Source organism: Pteronotus mesoamericanus, unplaced genomic scaffold, assembly GCF_021234165.1.
Source record: "Pteronotus mesoamericanus isolate MK-2021 breed Mesoamerican mustached bat unplaced genomic scaffold, CSHL_Meso_final contig_90, whole genome shotgun sequence".
Classification (NCBI taxonomy): Eukaryota; Metazoa; Chordata; class Mammalia; order Chiroptera; family Mormoopidae; genus Pteronotus; species Pteronotus mesoamericanus.
Window position 1 is genome coordinate 32,038,022 of NW_026555277.1, and position 20,273 is coordinate 32,058,294.

General features: G+C 38.6%; 1 protein-coding gene across 2 annotated transcripts in view; it reads right to left on the reverse strand.

The window, feature by feature from the left end:
* Positions 1 to 15,022, reverse strand: part of QSER1 (glutamine and serine rich 1) — a 64,480-nt gene extending 49,458 nt beyond the window's left edge. Inside the window, exons 1-2 of one of the 2 annotated variants that reach the window (XM_054585958.1) lie at positions 14,804 to 14,911; positions 12,973 to 13,074 (exon numbers count right to left, since the gene is read on the reverse strand). Coding sequence is in view for 1 of the 2 variants with exons in the window: in XM_054585957.1 (XP_054441932.1) it covers positions 14,804 to 15,003 (200 nt within the window). In the remaining variant the exon portion in view is untranslated. Of the gene's footprint in view, positions 1 to 12,972; positions 13,075 to 14,803 lie in introns of both variants that reach the window. The other variant, XM_054585957.1, reaches the window with a different exon arrangement.
* Between the last annotated feature and the right edge of the window lie 5,251 nt (positions 15,023 to 20,273).

Genomic DNA, 20,273 nt, shown 5'->3' on the forward strand with positions numbered 1-20,273 from the left:
CACTGGAGATTGGAAATGGTAGGTTTCTAATTATATCACTATTTCAAAATCTAAAAGCATGCTTCTTTAAAATAAAAGTGAGCTTCCCCTCCCTTTTCTCTCTTATGTGTGTACTATATTTTTATGTATTTTAAATGTTTTTCAGGTATGTATATATATTATTCTGGCTACTTTAAAGATATATTACTGTACACTCTTGATGTTCACTTTGCCCCTTTGGTCCTGTCTTCTTTTGATATGTCCTCCTTGGTGCTCAAGCATGTTCTTCTAGCACAAGATGTTTCAGGCTCACCTTTTTATTTTCTCTGTACCAGACCCGAAATCAACCATTTCTACCAACCCTTTTTTGGGGAATGGCATTTAGAAACTGAGTTCTGGGTGGAAGGTATGTTCAGTGCCTGAGGTGTTATTCATTGCTTCCAGGCCCTTTTGGTGGATGAAGCTAGGAAAATACTTGTCTTTTTAAATACAGTAGTTCATACTGACAACTCTAATTCAAATCCAATATAATATTCCTCATCTTCTCTCATTTCACATGTGTATCTCCCGTTTCCTAAAGGTTGGAGTCCTAGGTCATAACTACTTCAATATTATTTACTCATTAGCTCTATTTGAAAATACTATAATGCAACCTCTACCAAAAACAAATCTACTAAGTAAAGGTCAGTATTCACAGTGCTTTCTGTCCCAAGATTATATCCCACTAAATGTGTACAGTTAGAACACTAACTTAAAAGTAATGTATTACCCTGGCTGGTGTGGCTGTATGGATTGAGTGCCAGCCTGAAAACCAGAGAATTGGTTCAATTCCCAGTTAGGCACATGTCTGGGTTGTGAGCCAGGTCCCTAACTGTGTGCACACGAGGCAACCACACATTAACGTTTCTCTCCATCTTTTTCCCTTCCTTCCCCTCTCTCTAAATATGTTAAAATCTTCAAAAAAAAAAGAGAAAAAGTAATATATTATTGTTATGGCTACATTATTAATTAGATAAAGGAATTAGATTTAGTTTGAAGATTTAATTTTAGGATTTTAAAATCTTTTTAAACTTTAAAAATAAATTTAAGGTATAATTTATATACAATAAAGTACACCCCTTTTAAGTGTGTAGTTTAAGTGTCTGTCTCTCTAAAATGTAAATGTATGTGTAGATAAAATGTATACACCAGCATAATCACAATACCTACCAACTTGCAGAACATTTCCATCACAACGGGAGGTTTCTCATGCCCCTTTTCAGTCATTATCTTTTTCATCTCATCCCCAGAAAGCCACTAAGTCTAATGTCACTGAAATTTAGACTTGTCTGGTCTAGAATTTCATATAAATAGAATAATAGTCCATACCTTTTTTGTGTCTGGCTCTTTTCATTTAGCATGTTTTTGAGATAAATCCATGTTGTTGTATACATTCGCAGTTCACTCCTTTTCAATGAATTGTATGAATATGTCACATGTTTACCTAGTCACCTGGTGGACATTGGGGTTGTTTTCAGTTAGGGGATACTATGAATAAACCTGCTGTGAATTTGTATACAAGTCTTTTGTGGACATACGTTTTCACTTCTCTAAATTAAATATTTGGAGTGGAATTACTAGGTGAGAAAATAGGTGCATGTACTATTTTAATTACCAACAATAAAAGAACATTTCATTGTTGCTTTATATCCTTGTGACCATTTGATCTTTTTCAGTCTTCTTAATTTATTCATTCTATGAAGATACAGTAGTGTCTCAATGTGGTTTAATTTGTATTTCCCTAATAACAAATGATGAGAAAAATCTTTTTGTATGTTTGTAAACTATTCTTTTAGCTTCTCTTACGATGTTTGTTCAAATTGTTTGCCATTAAAAAAAAAAAAACACCACGTGTGGCCCTGGCCTGATGGTTCAGTGGGTTGGAGTGTCATCCAGTAGACCAAAAGGTCCCAGGTTCAACTGCCAGTTGAGGCGTGTACAAGGAGGTAGCCAATCAGTGTTTCTCTCACACAGATGTCTGTCTGTCTCTCTCTCTAAAAGCAATGAAAAAAGTGTCTTTGGGTGAGAATTTAAAAAGTTTTTTTCCCCTGGAAAAAAATGCCTCAAGACATGGCCTGTTTCTCATCCCCATATCTGAACCACTGTAAAAATCTCCTTTGAATAAATGTGCATTTATTTAATATAGGACCATGGTGACATAGCTCTCCCAACCCCCAAGGCCTGGAAGGATGGTGGGGAGAGAAGATTTTTTCTATCCTCCTACATAATCCAAACATTACAGGAGCTAAGGTCTAGAGAAGAGGAAGGAGCCAGGGGATGAATCACAAATGCTTCAAGCTTCTTCCTAGCCTACCATAAAACTTTAATCTTCCATTTTCTTCCCATATACTCAAAAGTGGGGTATGGACTCAATCTTGGTAAGAAGGGTCAGAAATTTGTATGGGGAAGTATCTTCCTTCAGGAGCTGGCACTTAAAATCTTTTTTTAAAAATTGACATTTTCCTGAGAAATAAAACAAACCAATAGAGATTCAGTTACCACTTTTTACCTTCTTTAAGTCTGAACATTCTTTCCCTAAACATTCTTAATTTTAATCTAATTTGTTTAATAAAGAAAATTAAGTTTTAAGGCAGATGAGAAAGCTGACAGAAAAATCATTTACAATGGCCATTTCTGCAATGAAGATGGTAAATGATCCTTAAAAAAAAAAATGCGCCCTGACTGGTGTGGTTCAGTGGATTGGGAGTTGCAAACTGAAAGGTCGGTGGTTTGATTCCTGGTCAGGGCACATGCCTGGGTTGTGGGTCTGGTCACCAGTTGGGGTGCAAGCAGGAGGCAAGCAATGGATACTTCTTTCACACACTGATGTTTCTCCCCCTCTCTTTGTCCCTCCTTCCCCCCTCTCTAAAAATAAATAAATCTTTTTTTAAAAAAAGAAAAATGCTTTTGAATATATTAAGAGTAAGTTATCTTATGGTTTATATCCAGATAGCAATAAGATATACAAATTCTGCTCCTTGCATAGCATACTCTTATGTTCATAATACTTAAGAAATAAATCATGTTCCAAGTTTAAAAATCAATTAGCAGAAGTTCCATGAAATATGTTAAATCCCAGGAAACAAGCCACAACTTGCACAGAAGTCATTAAGTTATTTAAGCACTGAATGAATGATTTTGCCTTTAGTCATATCACTCTCTTCTCTGTGTTAAAGAATTTGGCCACCGGAAAAAATATATTCTAATATAATAAAAACAGAATTCTCTTTATGCTTTGAAAATATTGTTTTATTCTTACATATATAAACTTTTCATAGTTAAGAAGGAATAAGAACCCTAGATTAGAAATCAGGAGGCTTAGATTCCAGTCCTGATTCTGCAAGCAACGTGTTTCAAGACTTTTAGCAAAGCACATATCTTGTATAGTGCCAGTGTTCCTATTTATGAAGTCTAATGTTCTTTGTATTTCTAGTATTCTGAGTTAAGCTAAATATTTTTATTTCATTTATCGCACAGTATTCTTTAGTATAAAATCTGTCTTCACAATTGCATAGACATATACACTGAGTTCACTCAGTTCACTGTGCGGAGAACCCTAGAATGTCTGCCCCATGCATACCTTAATGTTATTTTATTTTAAATAATCATGGCCTAATAACTATAAACAAAACCTGAATCATAAAAATAATCAGGCCTTATTAAAGAATTATTTATTATAAATTGGAAAAAATAAACCATGAAACAACTATGTAACAGCCTATATAAAAGCACAGGCTTTGCAAATAGGCCACAGGATTCTAATCCAGTTCTGTTCTTTACAAATTCCGCAACTTGAAACAACATGCTTTTCCTACATCTCAGTTTCCTCAGCTGTAAAATATGGGTAATAATCAACATCCACATTCATGAGGTGGTTGTGAGAATACATGATAAAGCATATATTTAGCGTTCAGTATAATACTATGTTTGGCACATCATTTTCAATCAGTGCTATTATTATCGCATCTAAATGTGAGATCTGCATCTATACGACTGACATTATCTGACATTATTGACTGCCAAATATGCTAAGCACTAGAAGATACAAAAACAAAATCATTAAATAAAAAAACAAACACAACACACCAATAAGGCTTACCTCTAAGAAGTGACACTTGAGTATTGAAAGAGGAGAATTATCCAAGGAAAGGAAAAAGAATACTTCAGGAAGAAAATAAAATATATAAAAACCTGAAAAATGTGCATAACATGATCCATTAGTAGACCTGTATGTAATTCTGCATTGTTCTATTGAGGGATGGGGATATGAGTCAAGCAAGAGCCAGATTATGGAAAATTTATGCCTAAAAGAAGGTCCACATTTTATCTTCAAGGGAATTAAGAGCCTATAAATAATTTTAATCAGAGTTAAATTATTAAAATTTTATTTTAAAAGAATGGTTTTTAAACAGGGATGCTCATGAGCATCATCTGCTGGGTTTTTCAAACTATGCACTCCCAGTTCTCACTTCCAGAAGTTAGTTATTTGTAATTCTGAGATGGGACCCTATTGAAAATGCTCTTAATACAATTCTGCCATGTATTGGCAGGAGAGAATCACTATCTTAGAAAGATAATCTGATAAGCAATATGAAGAACAGAGAGAGCCTGAACACAAGAAAGCCAACATTCTACCGTAGAAATCAGGTAAAATATTTTAAGGACAGAAAAGTAGCAACAGTTAGCTATTTGAGAACTCTTGGAGAACAGAATTGACAAACTTGGCCAACAAATATTTGTGGGGGAAGATGGAGGAACCATGAATGATAGTGAGCTGCCTATAGGCTGAACAAATATTGAAGAGTTTAACTTGGGATGCATTAAGTCTGATGTTAGGTGTTCATAAGAAATAGAGTGAGAAATACTCAAAAGAGCACTAATGAACATTCCTACTTAAAACTCAGGAAAAGAAATTTGAGTTGGAAATAAAAAGTCAAGAGTTATTACCAGATGGGTATTTCTGAAGTGATGGAACTAAGTGAAACTGCCCAGAAATGTCTTACATGAGAAATGGGTTGAGAACACAAGCTATGGGGACACTACTTTTTGAAGACAGCGATCAACAAGTCTCCACAAAAAGGAGATTCTAAGTTAACCCTGTGCCAAACCAGAGGAAGAGAAGAGGAGTTATCCAAAGGCCTAATGTGGGAAAGAGTCTGCTATATAGGGAATCTGAAGAAAGCCCAATATGCTTTGAGTGTTCTGAGAGAAGGGAAAGTGGCAGGGAGATAATTCACCTGAAGAGGTAGTAGGCAAAAAGGCAGACATGAAAAGCTTCTTGGCACAATAAGGAGTTTGGATTTTATTCCAAGTGCAATAGAAAACAACTGAAGGTTTGTTTTTTTTAATCCTCACCCAAGGATATGTTTACTGATTTTAGAGAAAGGGGAAGGGAGAGAGAGAAACATCAATTGATTGCCTCCAGTAACCATTTCAACTGGGGACTGAACCCACAACCTAGGTATGAGCCCTGATCCGGAATTAAACCTGCAAACTTCTGGTGTATGAGATGACACGCCAACCAGCCAGATCACCCAGCCAGGGCAACAACTGAAGGTTTTTAAAGCAAGGTTTTTGACTGCATACACTTTTAAAAGGTGACTCTAGCTGCTACCTGCTAGAACATTTCCATTGGTTCCCAAACTAAAATTGAAGCAAAGGGAATCCTAAAATCAAATACCCCTTGCAATGTCATAACCACTACCCTCCTAATATATACATTACCATTGAAGTAGCTCCATATTTGACTAAAAATTACTTAAAAATTAATGTTAAGGGGTATAGAATTTAATAAACTTGGCTCCCAACTGCTGAGTGATTCTATGGCAACGTCTCTTAGTTTAAATAAGAGTGAAAATAACACGGTTGTTGATGATAAAGACACTTTTCTTCCCTTAAACCTGACTTTGCAGAAAATCATGGGAAAAGAGATAAATCTACATGTTAAAAATGGTGAACCCTTAGGGGATTAATAGCAATAATTTTAAAAAAATCGTGAGTATTGACAAGGACATAAAGAAACTAAAGCCCTCACACATTGCTGGTAGTAATGTAAAATGGTGCCGCCACTTTAGAAAACAAGTTTGGTAGTTCTTCAGAATGTTAAACCCAGAATTATCATATGACCCAACAATTCTACTCCTAGGTATCTACCCAAGGAAAATGAATCATGTGTTCAAACAAGTACTTTCATACAAATGTCCAAAGCATTTGTAGAAGAAGATCACTGATCTTTGAACAGATAAAATGTCCAGATCCAATTTTTCTCATCCCCAGTATTTCTCTTTAACACCTTTCTTTTAAAAGAAATACATCTGTCAAAGCAGTATTATTCACAAGAGCCAAAAAGTAAAAACACACCCAAATGTCCATGAACTAGTAAATGAACAAATTAAGCTACATCTATACAATAGTATTCCACTGTAAGTACTTATATGTACTGATACATGCTACAACATAGATGAATCTCAAAAGCATTATGCTTAGTCAAAGAAGCCAAACACAAAAGAACACACTGTGATTTCACTTCTATGAAATGTCTACAAAAGGCAAGTCTATAGAGACAGAAAAATCGACTCATGGTTGCCTAGAGCTAGGGGTAAGAATGGGGAGTAACTACAAATGGGAATGAGGTTTCTTTTGGGGATAATGAAAACATCTGAAGATTACAGTGTGGTGATACTAGTGATGTAAAGATACTAAAAATCATTGAATTGTACAGCTAATATGAATGTTATGGTGTGTAAGATAAATCTCAATAAAAAATGCTGGAGTAGTCCAACCACCTGGATTTTCTCTAAAAGGACCTGGGCAATTTAAAGCTGCTCTGGGCCTTAATTTGCTCATTTTTAAGATGACCTCAGGGCAAAGTTAACTCCTATACATTACCTCGTAAGTAGGTTCCTCAGAAGATCAGAAGGCATAAGACAGAAGTGCCCTGTTTGTTCAGTCCCTCCTTCTAACTCAACTATGGTTTGAGTTATGCAACACCTCTCGACAAATACAGCTCCTTCTGGGCTCCAGTAACGATTGCCCCTTCACAGGACTAGAAGTGGCTTCACAGTGCCTCTTCTCGTTTACTGTCCCCCTGTCTCTTTTTGGTCCCTTAACCCTGCCTCCAACTACAAAACTGAGCCCTTCATTAAAGTGGCCTCAGATGAACCATCTGAATCAAATTATTTTTTACGCAGGACCCCCAATTGATAATTGGTGTAAAGGAAGTACAATCAGTACTTTGCAATAAGAGTTGTTAAATCAAGTACGATTTCTTGAGATGTTTGTATTAACTGTTATATACATCATTAACGATATTTACAAAAAATCCTACTTCATTTTATATGCAAACAATACAATTATACTGGTTAAACAGAAGGTGTTTCTGTTTTCACTTGAAAGTGAAATGAAAAATGAAGAGCAGTATGGTGTTTCCTGCCTAATGAACTGGTACAGAATATTCACAAAGCAATCATTCAGTTCCAAACATTTTTCACAACAAAGAGACAGATTTTGGCATCTGTAACAGATATCAAAGAAAACACAATGCCAAAGTCAAGGCTACTTACAGTTCGCATCTATTTTGTCAGGAAATAAATGAAGTTTGATGGGCATGTTGTATATGCTTGGCTATGTCCATGATAATAAGAGCCACCAACATCTGAATTGGACACAATTCCAAAATTCTATTTATTCATCATCTTCCTTTTTATTTGTCATCAGCTGTATCATTGACCTTTCCATTGAACAAAGGTAAAATTTTTACATCCAACTTCTCATCCCCAATATTTTTAACACCTTTCTTTTAAAAGAAATATACCTGTTAAATTATTTTTTGACTCAAATGGCTACAGTGTATGAACTACCTGTAATGTCCAGTCATTAATATGTTCATTTAAAAGGTAGAAAAAAATGTGTGGCTCCTAGGTGGTTCTCTCTCATCTCAGGTTCTGAAAGAATTATTAAAAATAAACTAATATATAGCTGGTTACTTCTTACAGCATACAAGAGTTTATATTTCCACAATTCATATGCGTGGGTGCTATGATGTTTTATTTTAGCTTCTGTAGTGCATCTTATTGTTTGTGACCTAGTCTTTCCCGTAACAAATTAAATTTCTTCCTTGTTTGAGAAACTAGTAGAGCTGAATTTTTAATACATTACAATTTTGTTCACATGGTCTAGGATTTCTGGCATTGGGTAATGAAAGTCCATCTAAAGATGGGTATTTGTCACTTTTCACATTTAGGCATTAGATTTTTAAAAAAGATATTTATTTATTTATTTATTTATTTATTTATTTATTTAATTTAGAGACAGGGCAAGGAAGAGAAACATTTATCAAGTTGCCACTTGTCCCGACCAGGGACTGAACCTGCAACCCAGGCATGTGCCCTGATTGGGATTCAAACCAGTGATCTTTTGCTTTGCAGGATGATGCCCAACCAACTGAACTACACCAGTCAGGGCTAAGGACTACATTTATAAACACTTATACATCTTCGGTTTAATATAAGAACTTAATTACATTTTAGAATAGAGAAAAAGATTTTCAGGTGAAATCAAAATTCAAAGTTAAAATACTCATTTTGATCTTCCCTGCACTATGTCTTCTTTCCCTAGAGATTTTAATTAAAATTACTCAGAAATTTTCCAGAAACTCAAAAAGTCTTGTTTTCCTAGGGAAACTTCCAGAAATGGGTAAGCCCAAAGACTTACAATGAAACCACTAGCATTTTGTACAATCATAATTGTACAATTATTATTTATACTTTGATAGCAAAGTAGGTGGAGTACATACAAGACTGTCTTAAAATATCCACAAATAACATATATGGTTTTGTTAAAAAATTTCTATTAGCCCTCGCTGATGTGGCTCAGTGGACTGAGTGCTGGCCTGTGAACCAAAGGGTCGCCCCTTCAAATCCCAGTCGGGACACATGCCTGGGTTTCAGGCCAGGTCCCCAGCAGGGGGGTGCACAAGACGCAATCACACATTAATGTTTCCCTCTCTATCTCCTTACCTTCCCCTCTAAAAATAAATAGTCTTAAAAAAAAAAAAAAGAACACAAATGGAGAATATTAAAAAAAAATTTTTTTTAAGTCTTTATCTTTCAGAGACAAACTATGGTTGAGAAATACATACATGGCCTGAAATTTGCTTTGAAATAATCCAAAGCAAATATAAAGTAGATAGAGAAAGTAGGTGGGAGATAGACATAAACAAGACTGACCATGTGTTGAAACTGCTGAAGCTGGATAAAGGATACACAGGAATTTGTTACACCATTCTCTTTGCTTGTGTTTGGTTTGTAATTTTCCATAATAAAAAATGCTGTTATTGTTTATAGTTTAGAAAAACAACTTCTAAGTGGGTAATTCCTGTTCTGGATTTCTGCTTCACAACAAAGGTTAATGTGGAGGAAATGATAATGAACATTAGAGATACAGTATATATTTTGAAACAATAGTTTTAAAAGAGTTCATAAAATATTATTGAAGTATCATAATTTGCAAGCTTACTCTCAAATTCTCCTAATAAACATGTCTGTTAGGTGTGAGTAACAGACATACTCACTCCAAAATACACTTTATGAGGATGCTAAAATGATCATAAAAGAGTTCACAGTAAATCAAGATTAATCAGCTGGTTTATTAGATTAGCTTCTAATAGCAAGTTTGGAATGGTCATGTCCTATGCTATATTAAAACAACATATAAGTTGAATCTTAGAAGTAATTCTAACCATTAGTATGTTGAAGATCAGACTGCGCCCAAACTTGCTCGTTTAAAAAAAAAAAGTTATACAAAGATATTAACTAGTAACAAAAGACCATCTCTATTTTATTTTGAGGTTTTGTTTTGTTTTGTAGAGCCACAAGTTCTACTTAAACGCCACCCTCCCAAATTGTTTACCCTTTTATTTTGGCATTATTCCACTAAACTCTCTGAGGCTCTGGCCAAATCTAACTCTTAAATATTTTTATGTCTGTTTAAGTGAGGATAGTACCACCTGTTTTATACTAGAATAATATTCATCTTGCAGTCTGCTCAATATGAGAAATGTTTTAAAATGTTAAGCCATCTAATTTAAGCAGATTCAAGCAAAAGTATTTTAGCTACTCCACATTTTTGTATTTGCCATGCTTCACTGGGTCAAAAATTTTCTCTCAAGTTATTTAAAATAAGATTAGTGATCACACAGTACTGTAGTGAGGATAGCATTAAGTCATAGGAAAATTTCATTATTTTATGCTTAGTTACACATCATAAATGACTAGAGCTCTACCATAGGACAAACTTACATGGTTGGGATCCCTAAACAACCTTAAACTTCTGGAAGTCAAAATTAAACTATGAAATACTAGATAATACATCAAAGTAGAGTATACTCCAGCACAAAATATATTCTTTATTAAATCAGTATTTACTTAACACTTATTATATGACAGATAAAAACAAACATTCAAGTTAAACTGTCAATAAGCACCCAAGTAATAGACAGGAACCAAAAATAAACAAGAGCAGACAAATATTTAATATCAAGGGTTGATAAGTGCTATGAAGAAACTTAAAGAAGGTGCCCTGGCCACATAATCAGCTGGTTAGAGTGTTGTCACCATTTGCCAAGGCTGCAGGTTTGATCCCTGGTCAGGACACAGAGAAGAATTGACTGGTGAATGCATCAAGTGGAACAACAAATCAATGTTTCTGTCTCTCTCTCAATTCCTCTCTCTAAAATCAAAACATTATATAATATATAATACATGTATATTAAAAAAACTTAAAGTAGAGTACTGGGCTATACAGTGATGAGGGTGGGTAGGGTGAACGGATACCATTTCATTGTGGGTATTAAAGGAATACTCTCTAACAATGTGACATTATGAACTGAATGAAGTGAGGAAGAAAGCCATGCAGATTATCAGAGGGAAGAATGGTCCTAGCACAGGAAGCATCCCAAAAATCCTGAGATAAGAGCATTCTTGCTGCTGTTAAAAAAAAAAAATGTTTTGCCCTGGCCAGGTGGCTCAGTTGGTTGGAGCGCGGTCCCATACACGAAAAGGTTGTAGGTCTGATTTCCTGTTAGGGTGTGTACTGGAGGCAACCGATTGATGTTTCTCTTTCTCCCCTCCTCCCCACCATGGGTCCTATTTCTCTGGAGAACCTGATTAATATAACTTCCTTCCTTTTCTGGTCTGATGAATTGCCTCTCATTTGGTATCTTCTTTTCTACCTCTGCCAATTCTAACACATTGTGTACTTGACTGCCAAATTACTATTAAGACACCTTCTTGCTCATATTATCATTATCACCCTCCAATACCTTTCAAAGCCCCCAAAAGGCTGTAGAAATTAAACTCCATGGCCTGTCATTAAAACCCCTCATCCTAATCCACTGTGGCAGCACTACTCTGATGACCAATGAAACACAGCTTTGTACACAGTCTCCCTCCCATAACTCTGCACTGGGACCAGTAGACTGTGGTAGAAGTGACGCTGTGCCAGTCCAAGGACCAGCCTTTTCACTGGTGCAGCAGATTCCACTTCCCCCTCTTTGAAACACTTGCTCTTGGAAGCTCTCTTTCTGCTAGTCCCTTATTCCATTTATGAAGCATTAACAGTAATTTTGATCAATGTGTATGCAGTATAACTGACAGATGCATCCATGATTCCCCTGAACTTAATATAATTTTTCCTCTAAGCCCTGAAAGCATTTTTGTACCACTTAAAAAGGAACAAACCCCTGGCCAGTGTGGCTCAGTTGGTTGGAGCACCAAAAGGTGGTGGGTTCAATTCTCGGTCAGGGCACAAACCTAGGTTGCAGGTTTGATCCCCAGTCAGGGCACGTATGGGAGGCAACCAATCGATGTTTGTCTCTCACATTGATACTTCTCTCTCTCAAATCAACGAACATATTTTAATTTTTTTAAAAGAAACAAATACTGCCCTGGTCTGGTAGCTCAGTTGGTTAGGATGTCGCCCTGATATGCCAAGGCTGCAGGTTTGATCCCAGTCAGGCCATGTACAAGAATCAACCAATGAATGCATAACTAAGTGGAACAAAAAACTGACGTTCTCTTTCTCTCTCAAATCAATAAATAAATTTAAAAAAAAACAAACATATTTTGCCCAGTACTATAGTTATTTTATTCATTCACTGCACGTGTAATGGGCACTTACAGTGTGCCAAATATTATTCTAAGTGCTGACAATAAAGCTAATATTTTACATGCTATTCTATATACTATTCCATATGTTGGACACTGTTTTAAGCACTTTTCTGAGTTACCTCACTTATTAACTCTCCATGCTTCCCCCCATTAACTGATGAAAATGTTCCATTTCAAGATCAGGCAGACAGAAAGTAGGATGTTAGATGGCATGGCAGTATCAACTGAACGTCATTACCATCTGTTACCTTCTAAATAGGTTACTGGAAACAAGGTGACAGACAGGCTAATTCTTTATGGATAAGTATCCATATTACATCATCATAACTAGTACTCATTTGCACCTTCAATAAAAAACTGCCACAAAGGGAAACAAAAACATTCAAATGATAACCCGAATTATGAAAAAGTTCTTTAAAATGTTTAAAAATATAAATAGGCTACTAAAAACGCAGAATACTGAAAGACTTACAGGGCATATTTCAAATTCAGTATTTTCTATATAACTTAAATGAAGGAGGGCATTGCACAGTTTGAGGAATAAAATGAGGTACAATTAAGGAGTGTGTGTAGCCCTGTACAGATGGCCTGATCCTAACACAAGATGTTAACAAAGCAAGTTGGTGGGGGGAGGGGGAAAGCCTGCGTTTTCTATACTATCATTTTGCTGACCTCATCCCCCAAAATATTTTTAGGTGGGGGGTACTTAGCATTGAAGGATCAATAACTTCCAATAAACAGAAAATAAATTTCTTTTAGATTATGTGTTCCAAATGAATCTACTTACTGTTTTCAAATGTGTTTGGGAAGTCATTCTTGGTTATTTTGATAAATAACATTTGGAAAATATGACAAGTAGATTTTAGTTTCTTGCCTCAGAAGTATTCTGCTAAAAGAAATAACAGAAGTAACTAAGTAGCATTTGTTGCATTTACCTAATAAAACATTTTTTTCATTTAAACATAAAAAATGCTGCACAAAAACCTATCATTGTTCACACAAGAGAAAGTAATTTTAATTTGTAAATTATCGTTTTCAATGCAAAAGCTACTTGAAAAATGATAGTCAAATTACCACCAAAAAATAATAATGGGAAAGGTGCCAAACAGCTTTCATATAACTCCTTAAAATGTCTTAATTGTATATAATAAAAAGTTATGACTATTTCCAAAAGGTTTCAGTATTTAAGTATTTATTTCCAAATTGTCACATCACTTTTTTTTTTAAATTCCAGGTCTTTTAAACAAAGGACCTAAGATTTTCTAAAGGAGCTGATTTCCTTTTTCTTGAACCATATTTTTCTGAATTTCTCACAATCATCCCAAGGTACTAAGACAAAGACCAGCTTATCTTTGCACTTATTTTCCAGATCATGAACGTAGAACTTTCATAAAGACAAAGATAACCTAGAACACTGTAATATATAAATTTTTAAAAAAGTTCACTTCTGTTGTGACAATAATGAAGAAATCTGATGAGATAAGGCCAAAAAGTTTCCTGTTGGTAGTTGAAGATGAAGTCATTAGCAACCCAGGATTTCCCGGTCCTTGTAATGAGAAGCTGCACCTACCTACCAGATTCAGCATTGTTCAGCAGAGGTGGCTTTAAAACACCCCGCTCTCGAATCGCAAAAACCAGACCACGCCTTCCAGTTATCATTCAAATGACGGTTTCACAAAGTGGCACTACTACTCGTTTCCCGCGAACTTAAATATCTAGTAAGCCTCAACGTTTTAGATTCCCCTGGTCATGCTGGAGCAATGAACTCTTGAACCCCACGCTCCATAATGAACCAGGGCTCCAGGAGCCGAGATGGAGAAGCATGCTTCTATTATCCAACTTTCATGGCCTTCACTGACGCCCCTCTCCAATTTCTTTTCAACTTCTAGTCACCCCAATACATGGAGGGCAAAGAAAGATTCCTTACTTCCTGCTGTTGTTGAAAGGGAAGGAAACCAAAGAGTAACTCTGAACGCATGGAAGAGAAATAGCTTAATCTTGGCCACCACTACAAACATATGTCACTCAGCTCGCAGCAGCATTCGCGCGCCACCAGGACCCCTCCCGGGGCCCCACACCCCAGGGATTCTCTCGCAATCCAGCCCTCCTGGGTCCCCCAATGTCAGCGACGCAGCTCGGAGCCTCTTCCTCTCCCGCCTCCCCCCCCGCGCACTGCCAGGGCCCCCAAGACCACATTGTCGGTTCCAGTACAATGGAATGTCATCGCCCCGAAGTCTTCCGAACTCCCCTCGCCCCCCCCCGGAGGCACTCTCGGGTCTCCGAGACAACCGAGTTCAGCCACGAACCCAAACTTCACGATGTGAGAACCCAGAACCCGGGAAATGACGGAGACCCACGACTCCCGCCCAACCTTCCCTTTTACTCACCGTCCCAGCTCAGTCCCAGGCGCGAATCCCGCACTGGGCGCCCCAACCCACCCCTAGACAACCGCAAAGGAGTCATCAATCGCCTCTCCCGCGGGGGACGAGGTGGGGGAGACCAGTGGAAGGCTCCTCGCCTGGCCCGGACCCCTGGGCGGCGCTGCGCAGGGGCGAAGGCCCCAAATCCATCCCCGGCCTTGCCTGGCCCACCACGACCTCGCCGCCCACCCTCCCTACCTGGCCTTGAGGCTGGGGCTGCTGCCGCTGCTGCCGCTGCTACTGGCGGCGGCGGCCGCGGCTCGGGGTTCGTAGGCCCAGGCAGTGGCGGGGGTTTGTGCGGCTGCGCTGGCGGCGGTGGCGGAGGCCGGGGCAGCGGGGGGCGCGGGCGGCGGCGGCGGCTGGTCGGCGAAGCCGGAGGTCGCGTAGTTCCTGTCCATCGTGGGGGTTGCGTAGGGAGGGCGGGCAGCAGTGGGGGCTCCTCTAGGGCCCTGTGTGAGGGGGGGGTGGGAGGGGGAGGGGCGGGGGAGGAAGAGGAGGAGGCGGCGGCGGAGGGAGCTGCCCCCTCACATGGCCCCGGCCGGCGGACGGGCGGAGGGCGCGTTGGCTAGTCTGCGCCTGGGAATCCTGGGCCACGACGCGCGGCGAGGCCCCAGCTGGGCGTCAGGGAAGCGGCGGCATCCGCGGCCCGGACTCACGGCGGCGGCGGCGGCGGCGGCTTCGCCCCATGTTGGTGGATTTCCCAGGATGCACTTCCCGCCCCTCCGCCCCGCCCCCTCCCCCCGGCTCCCCGCACTCGCAGCTCAAGGACCAAGAGGGGCGGCCCGCGAGGCCTCAGCCGTCACCGGCCGCCTCTCGATGGTCACCTGGGGCAGTAAAGACTGGAGGCCTCCTCAGCCCAGCCGGCCCCGGGGACCCACAGGGGCGCCCGCCAGCAGTAGCCCGCGGGCCGTGGACTTTCCGCAGTCGGGGGCTCCAAGGATAGCTATCCGTTCGCCGCGCCCCGCGTGGGAGGGGGCCGCGCCTGCTGTTCGCCCTGCGCGAGGAAGGGGAAATTGAGCGGAAACCCAGCTTCGGGGTCTGCAAAGGAGAGAGACTTGTCAACGCTTTGACAAATTTCGTTATTTGACCCTTCGAATTATTTTGAGTGACCCAAATACTCAGTTCCCACATCACGATTTCTTTCTCTGCGTCTAGTCCCAAACCAGAAACAGCTGAGAGGGCTGTTTTGCAGTTCCGTTTACTCCCTTCCTGCCCAAAGCTTGCTCGGCTAGGGGACCCTTTTCCTGCTGTTAGGGGAAGGTTTATAGTTAAAGAGGTTCAAATTCAAACGTATTATTTTCCAGTCTTCGTTGAAAAGACCTTTCCCAGGGGCTCTTATTAACTGTGTCCACCCCCACCTTGGGGATTTTCTCGTCCTGGATTTTAGAATCTTCTATCCCGAGGTAAATAGTGGCTCTTCATTGATTAATCCAGCTACCATCTGGATGACTTTAATTACAATAAATTTAAAGTCACTAAATACTTTGTGTTAGAGTTTTTTGTTTGAGACTTGGAATCTCAGCAGGAGTCTTTACCCAAATACATCCTATTTGTTGGGTGCACGGTAATCATTACTTGAGGTTCTATTGCATTTGAGCGTGTGTTCTACGCTAGTAGCAAAACAAAAGTCATAGAAAACACGTTTTGTCCTTAAGGCATAAAGTAAAAGTTAAAAATAAGTAAAGTTTATATTTATTGGCCACTTCCCTTAAAAAATCAATACTGGTTTAACACCTATTATGTGCTTAGCACTGAAATCTATCCTTCAAGATAAGCCTAATATAAAGGTTTAAGCAAATCAGGCAGACATGGAAGACCCAATAAATTTGATACATTATCTCTGATCACCATTTTAAAAGCAGTTTAGATTTCGCTAATACCCGGTATTGGATCAGCTATTTCTTTGGAGATTAATTTTGTCCTGGGAGATTGTTTTCCTCCTGGCGCCTACATCCTTTTGTTCCTATTCATTCCTTTTTGTAAGTCTTTCGGCACCTGTGATGCTTGTAGTCCGGTCCTGGGGTGGGGAAGCAAGGAAGTGAGTAATGGTTATTTACAAATGAATTCAAACGTGTAGACACAGTGACCTTGCCAATTTTATGTTAATTCCAGTATGCATTTACTGAGGACATCTTTGAAAAGTGGTCTTCCTTGGGGAAGGAATTTGCCAGATAATCCGAGATCCTGTGGAGAAGTAACATAAATCTTCTTTACAACATTTATTTTCTTATTGCAGACTGGAGGTCTGTAATCTAAATAAAACAAAAAAGTGTTCACTACTGGCTATTACGGTTATATGTACTTTTGTGAGCACTGAAGTTTTGTCTCTATGGGAAGTGTAGGAAGTGGAGTGGCATGCTATAAATGTTTTATGGCACTTAGTTTGAGATACCCACAACTGGTACTCAGAGTGAGTTATGCAGGCAATACCAAACAAGTGGCAATAAAACTTTTATAGTCCCTCACACCATTATGTAGTTTGTTTATGTCACATAAATCAGAAAAAAAAGAGATTAAGGGAAATTTTTAGTATTTTTAAAATAATAGTACTCTGTCATCATATGTGATGTTCCTTTGTTCATTAAGTGAAATTACCTTAATTTGCCCTAAATCAATACACATATATTTCCAGTGTTACAACAGGTCTACAAATAACATCATTAAATCTTTTTGGTAAAAATCAATGATAACTGAAAATGTCTCCTCCCCTGCTGAAAATACACTCCCAGTGCTGCAAACTTTTCATGATCTCTTTCAAATAATCTCCCACTAGGCTGCTTTAAATTTGATCTAGACAGTGTCAAAAGTCTACAATGAGCCTTGTTCTTGTTTTAAATAAAAATGGTCATTCCATTCTTAACCTGTGGAACTATTACTCATCCCTCAAAATCCTGATCAAACATTCTGATTTCCATGATATTACCCCAGCTTGCCAAAGCAAAACCAGTTGCTTCTTTTTCAGTTGCCCTATGGTGCTGATTATACTTACTATATTTAATGCTGTCCTGTTCATTAAATTTAGTTGTGTATCTGCCACCATCCCTCACAGATAATGGTGAGCTCCTTAAAAGCAGCAGTTACATTTAATCTATCCTTGTAGCTCCAGCACATAGTGCTATGCCCGACATTATAATGGGCTCTAAATACATGTTTATTGAATGAATACATACATATACTATTTTTAAAATATTCAGAAAGTTCATCTGGTTGTTTACATACCCCTTTCAAAACAAACCAGAATTTCTATTTCGATCCTAAAATTGGGGGACAGTATTTGAAAATTGATTAAATCAAAGGCAGTTTGGTTACAAGACGAAGTGAAATCCTCCACTTAAGGAGTCTTTCTTCCTCCCCCACTCCCTTCTTCACCTCCTTCTGAGTTTATCGTCCAGGAGTTAGTGATGGTTTAGACTATATCCATGAACAGTCTCCCCACATTTTCCACATTTCCCAATCTTCCTCCTATACCATTAAATATCACTAAATATTTCAGAACTGACCAGTGTGGCTCAGTTGGTTGGGCAATGTCCCGCAAAGCAAAAAGTCACCGGTTTGATTCCCGGTGAGGGCACATGCTTGGGTTGTGAGTTTGGTCCCTGATATTTCACCATCAATGTTTCTCTCCCTTCCTTCTCCCTCTAAAAATAAATAAATGAAAACAATTTTTTTTAAATCACTAGGTATTTCAACTGGTAGATAGTTTGGAATTAGACTGAGTAGTTCATCACCCTCATTTTGTTGTTGAGGAAACTGAAGCCCAGGATTCAGCAACTTGCTTTAAGATAATGGGGCAATCAGTTGAAGGAGGGAGCAATAGAATTTCATGTCCACTGAGGCAGCCTTATTTATTACCTGGTTGGGAAATGAAGAATTTGGGTCTGCCTGACGAAAAATGTAGTCAATAAGTACATATATTCCAATGTTACAAATATACCAATCAGCAATTAGACCTGAGAAGGTCAAGTGTGCAGTTTCATTGAGAAAATATCAGGGGTATGTTTGTGAGAACTGGGTTGATTGGGGGAAGGGGACTTAGTTTTTCATTTTTCCTTTCTCTTCTGACATTGGGGGAAACTATAAGCTCTGTCTTTGCCAGGGCAGCCCTATTTTTATCTGTTAGGTCAATGTCAGAAATTAAATTAAAGCATCGGAAATGAAGGTAAGTTCCACTATCATTTTCTTGGCCTCTGAGGCTTGACCCTGTCCATCATCTTTGGCTGCCCTCTCAGTTGCCTGTCACACCCCACAGAGAGACAGCAATGGAGTCCAAAGAGCTGTGTTTAAGCCTGCTTCTTTGGAAGCCACAGCCTTACTGGGAAGTGGCACTAAAAGGCGAGCAGAGCTTCACAAAGCATCTTTGGTCATCAGTTTTGTATGTGTAGGGAGAGGTCTGAGCTATTGATACGGATGGACTCGAGGGCTCTAGTGAATAGCTTAGCTGATCAAGGGTCTGGAAGAAGCAAGATTGAATGATTGGAGACCAAGACATCTGGGAATGAAATGCAATTTAATTATGCGCTAGAAAGGTAGGGGTGTGGCCTGATCATAAAGTCTTTCACTGAGTGTATATTTTATCCTTCTGAATATATGAACTCATTCTGTAGATGAAGAACTATTCTCCTCAGAATAACCAATATGTATTGAATACTTCTGTGCTGGATCCTGTGCTATAGGCTTTACATGGGTTGTCTCATTTAATCCTCAAAATGTTCTTTAGATGTGGATATTGTTTATTAGTTTTACAGGAAATTGAGACTTAATGAAGTTAACTAACTCTCAAATTCATCTGAGCTAATATAAATCAATAAGGGTGCAGGTGGAACTTCAAACCAGCTGTGTTTGACTCTGAAACACAGTGAGTTTGGTAAAAGGGCTATTGCCAAGTTTCTCCACTAATGAGTTGCTATATTTCCTTTATAATTAATAAGAATTTTTTGGATACTTTAAGACTTTCTAAATTCCCTAGGCATCATTCTATCACCTTTGGTTTTAACATCTATATTAGTTTCCTGTGGCTGCTACAGCAAATTATCACAAACTGGATGACTTAAAACAACAGAAATGTATTGTCTCACAATTCTAGAGGCCAGAAGTTTGAAATCAAAATGTCTGCAGGGCTATGTTTCCCCTGGAGACTCTAGGGAAGAGTTCCTTCTTGCCTATTCCAGCTTCCGGCCGCATTCCTTGGTTTGTGGCCACGTTATCGCCATCTCTGCTTCTGTCGCACATTGCCTTCTCTTCTGTCTGTCTGTCTGCTGCCTTGTCTTTTATAAGAACATTTGTCATTGGATTTAGAACCAATGATGATTTCATCTCAATATACTTAATTTAATTATATCTGCAAAGACCCTTTTTCCAAATAAAATCACACTGACATTTTTTGAAGATTAGGACAGGGACATATATTTTGGGTGACTACCAGTCGACTCATTAGAATAACCATGAGTGATTCTTGGCTAGAATTAAGTATTATTATGGTTACCAAATAGTGATTTTTCTAACTCCATTATTCCTCCTATAATCATTAGTTACACTTCTATAAGAAAGAACTTTTTAAATTATCTACCTATCTGTTTTGATATAGACTCACGAATTCTTATTTTAGTCAAAGAATCAATTCTGCAGATGCAGGTCGTTCAAACCCTATTCATTCCAAAGGAAGGTATGG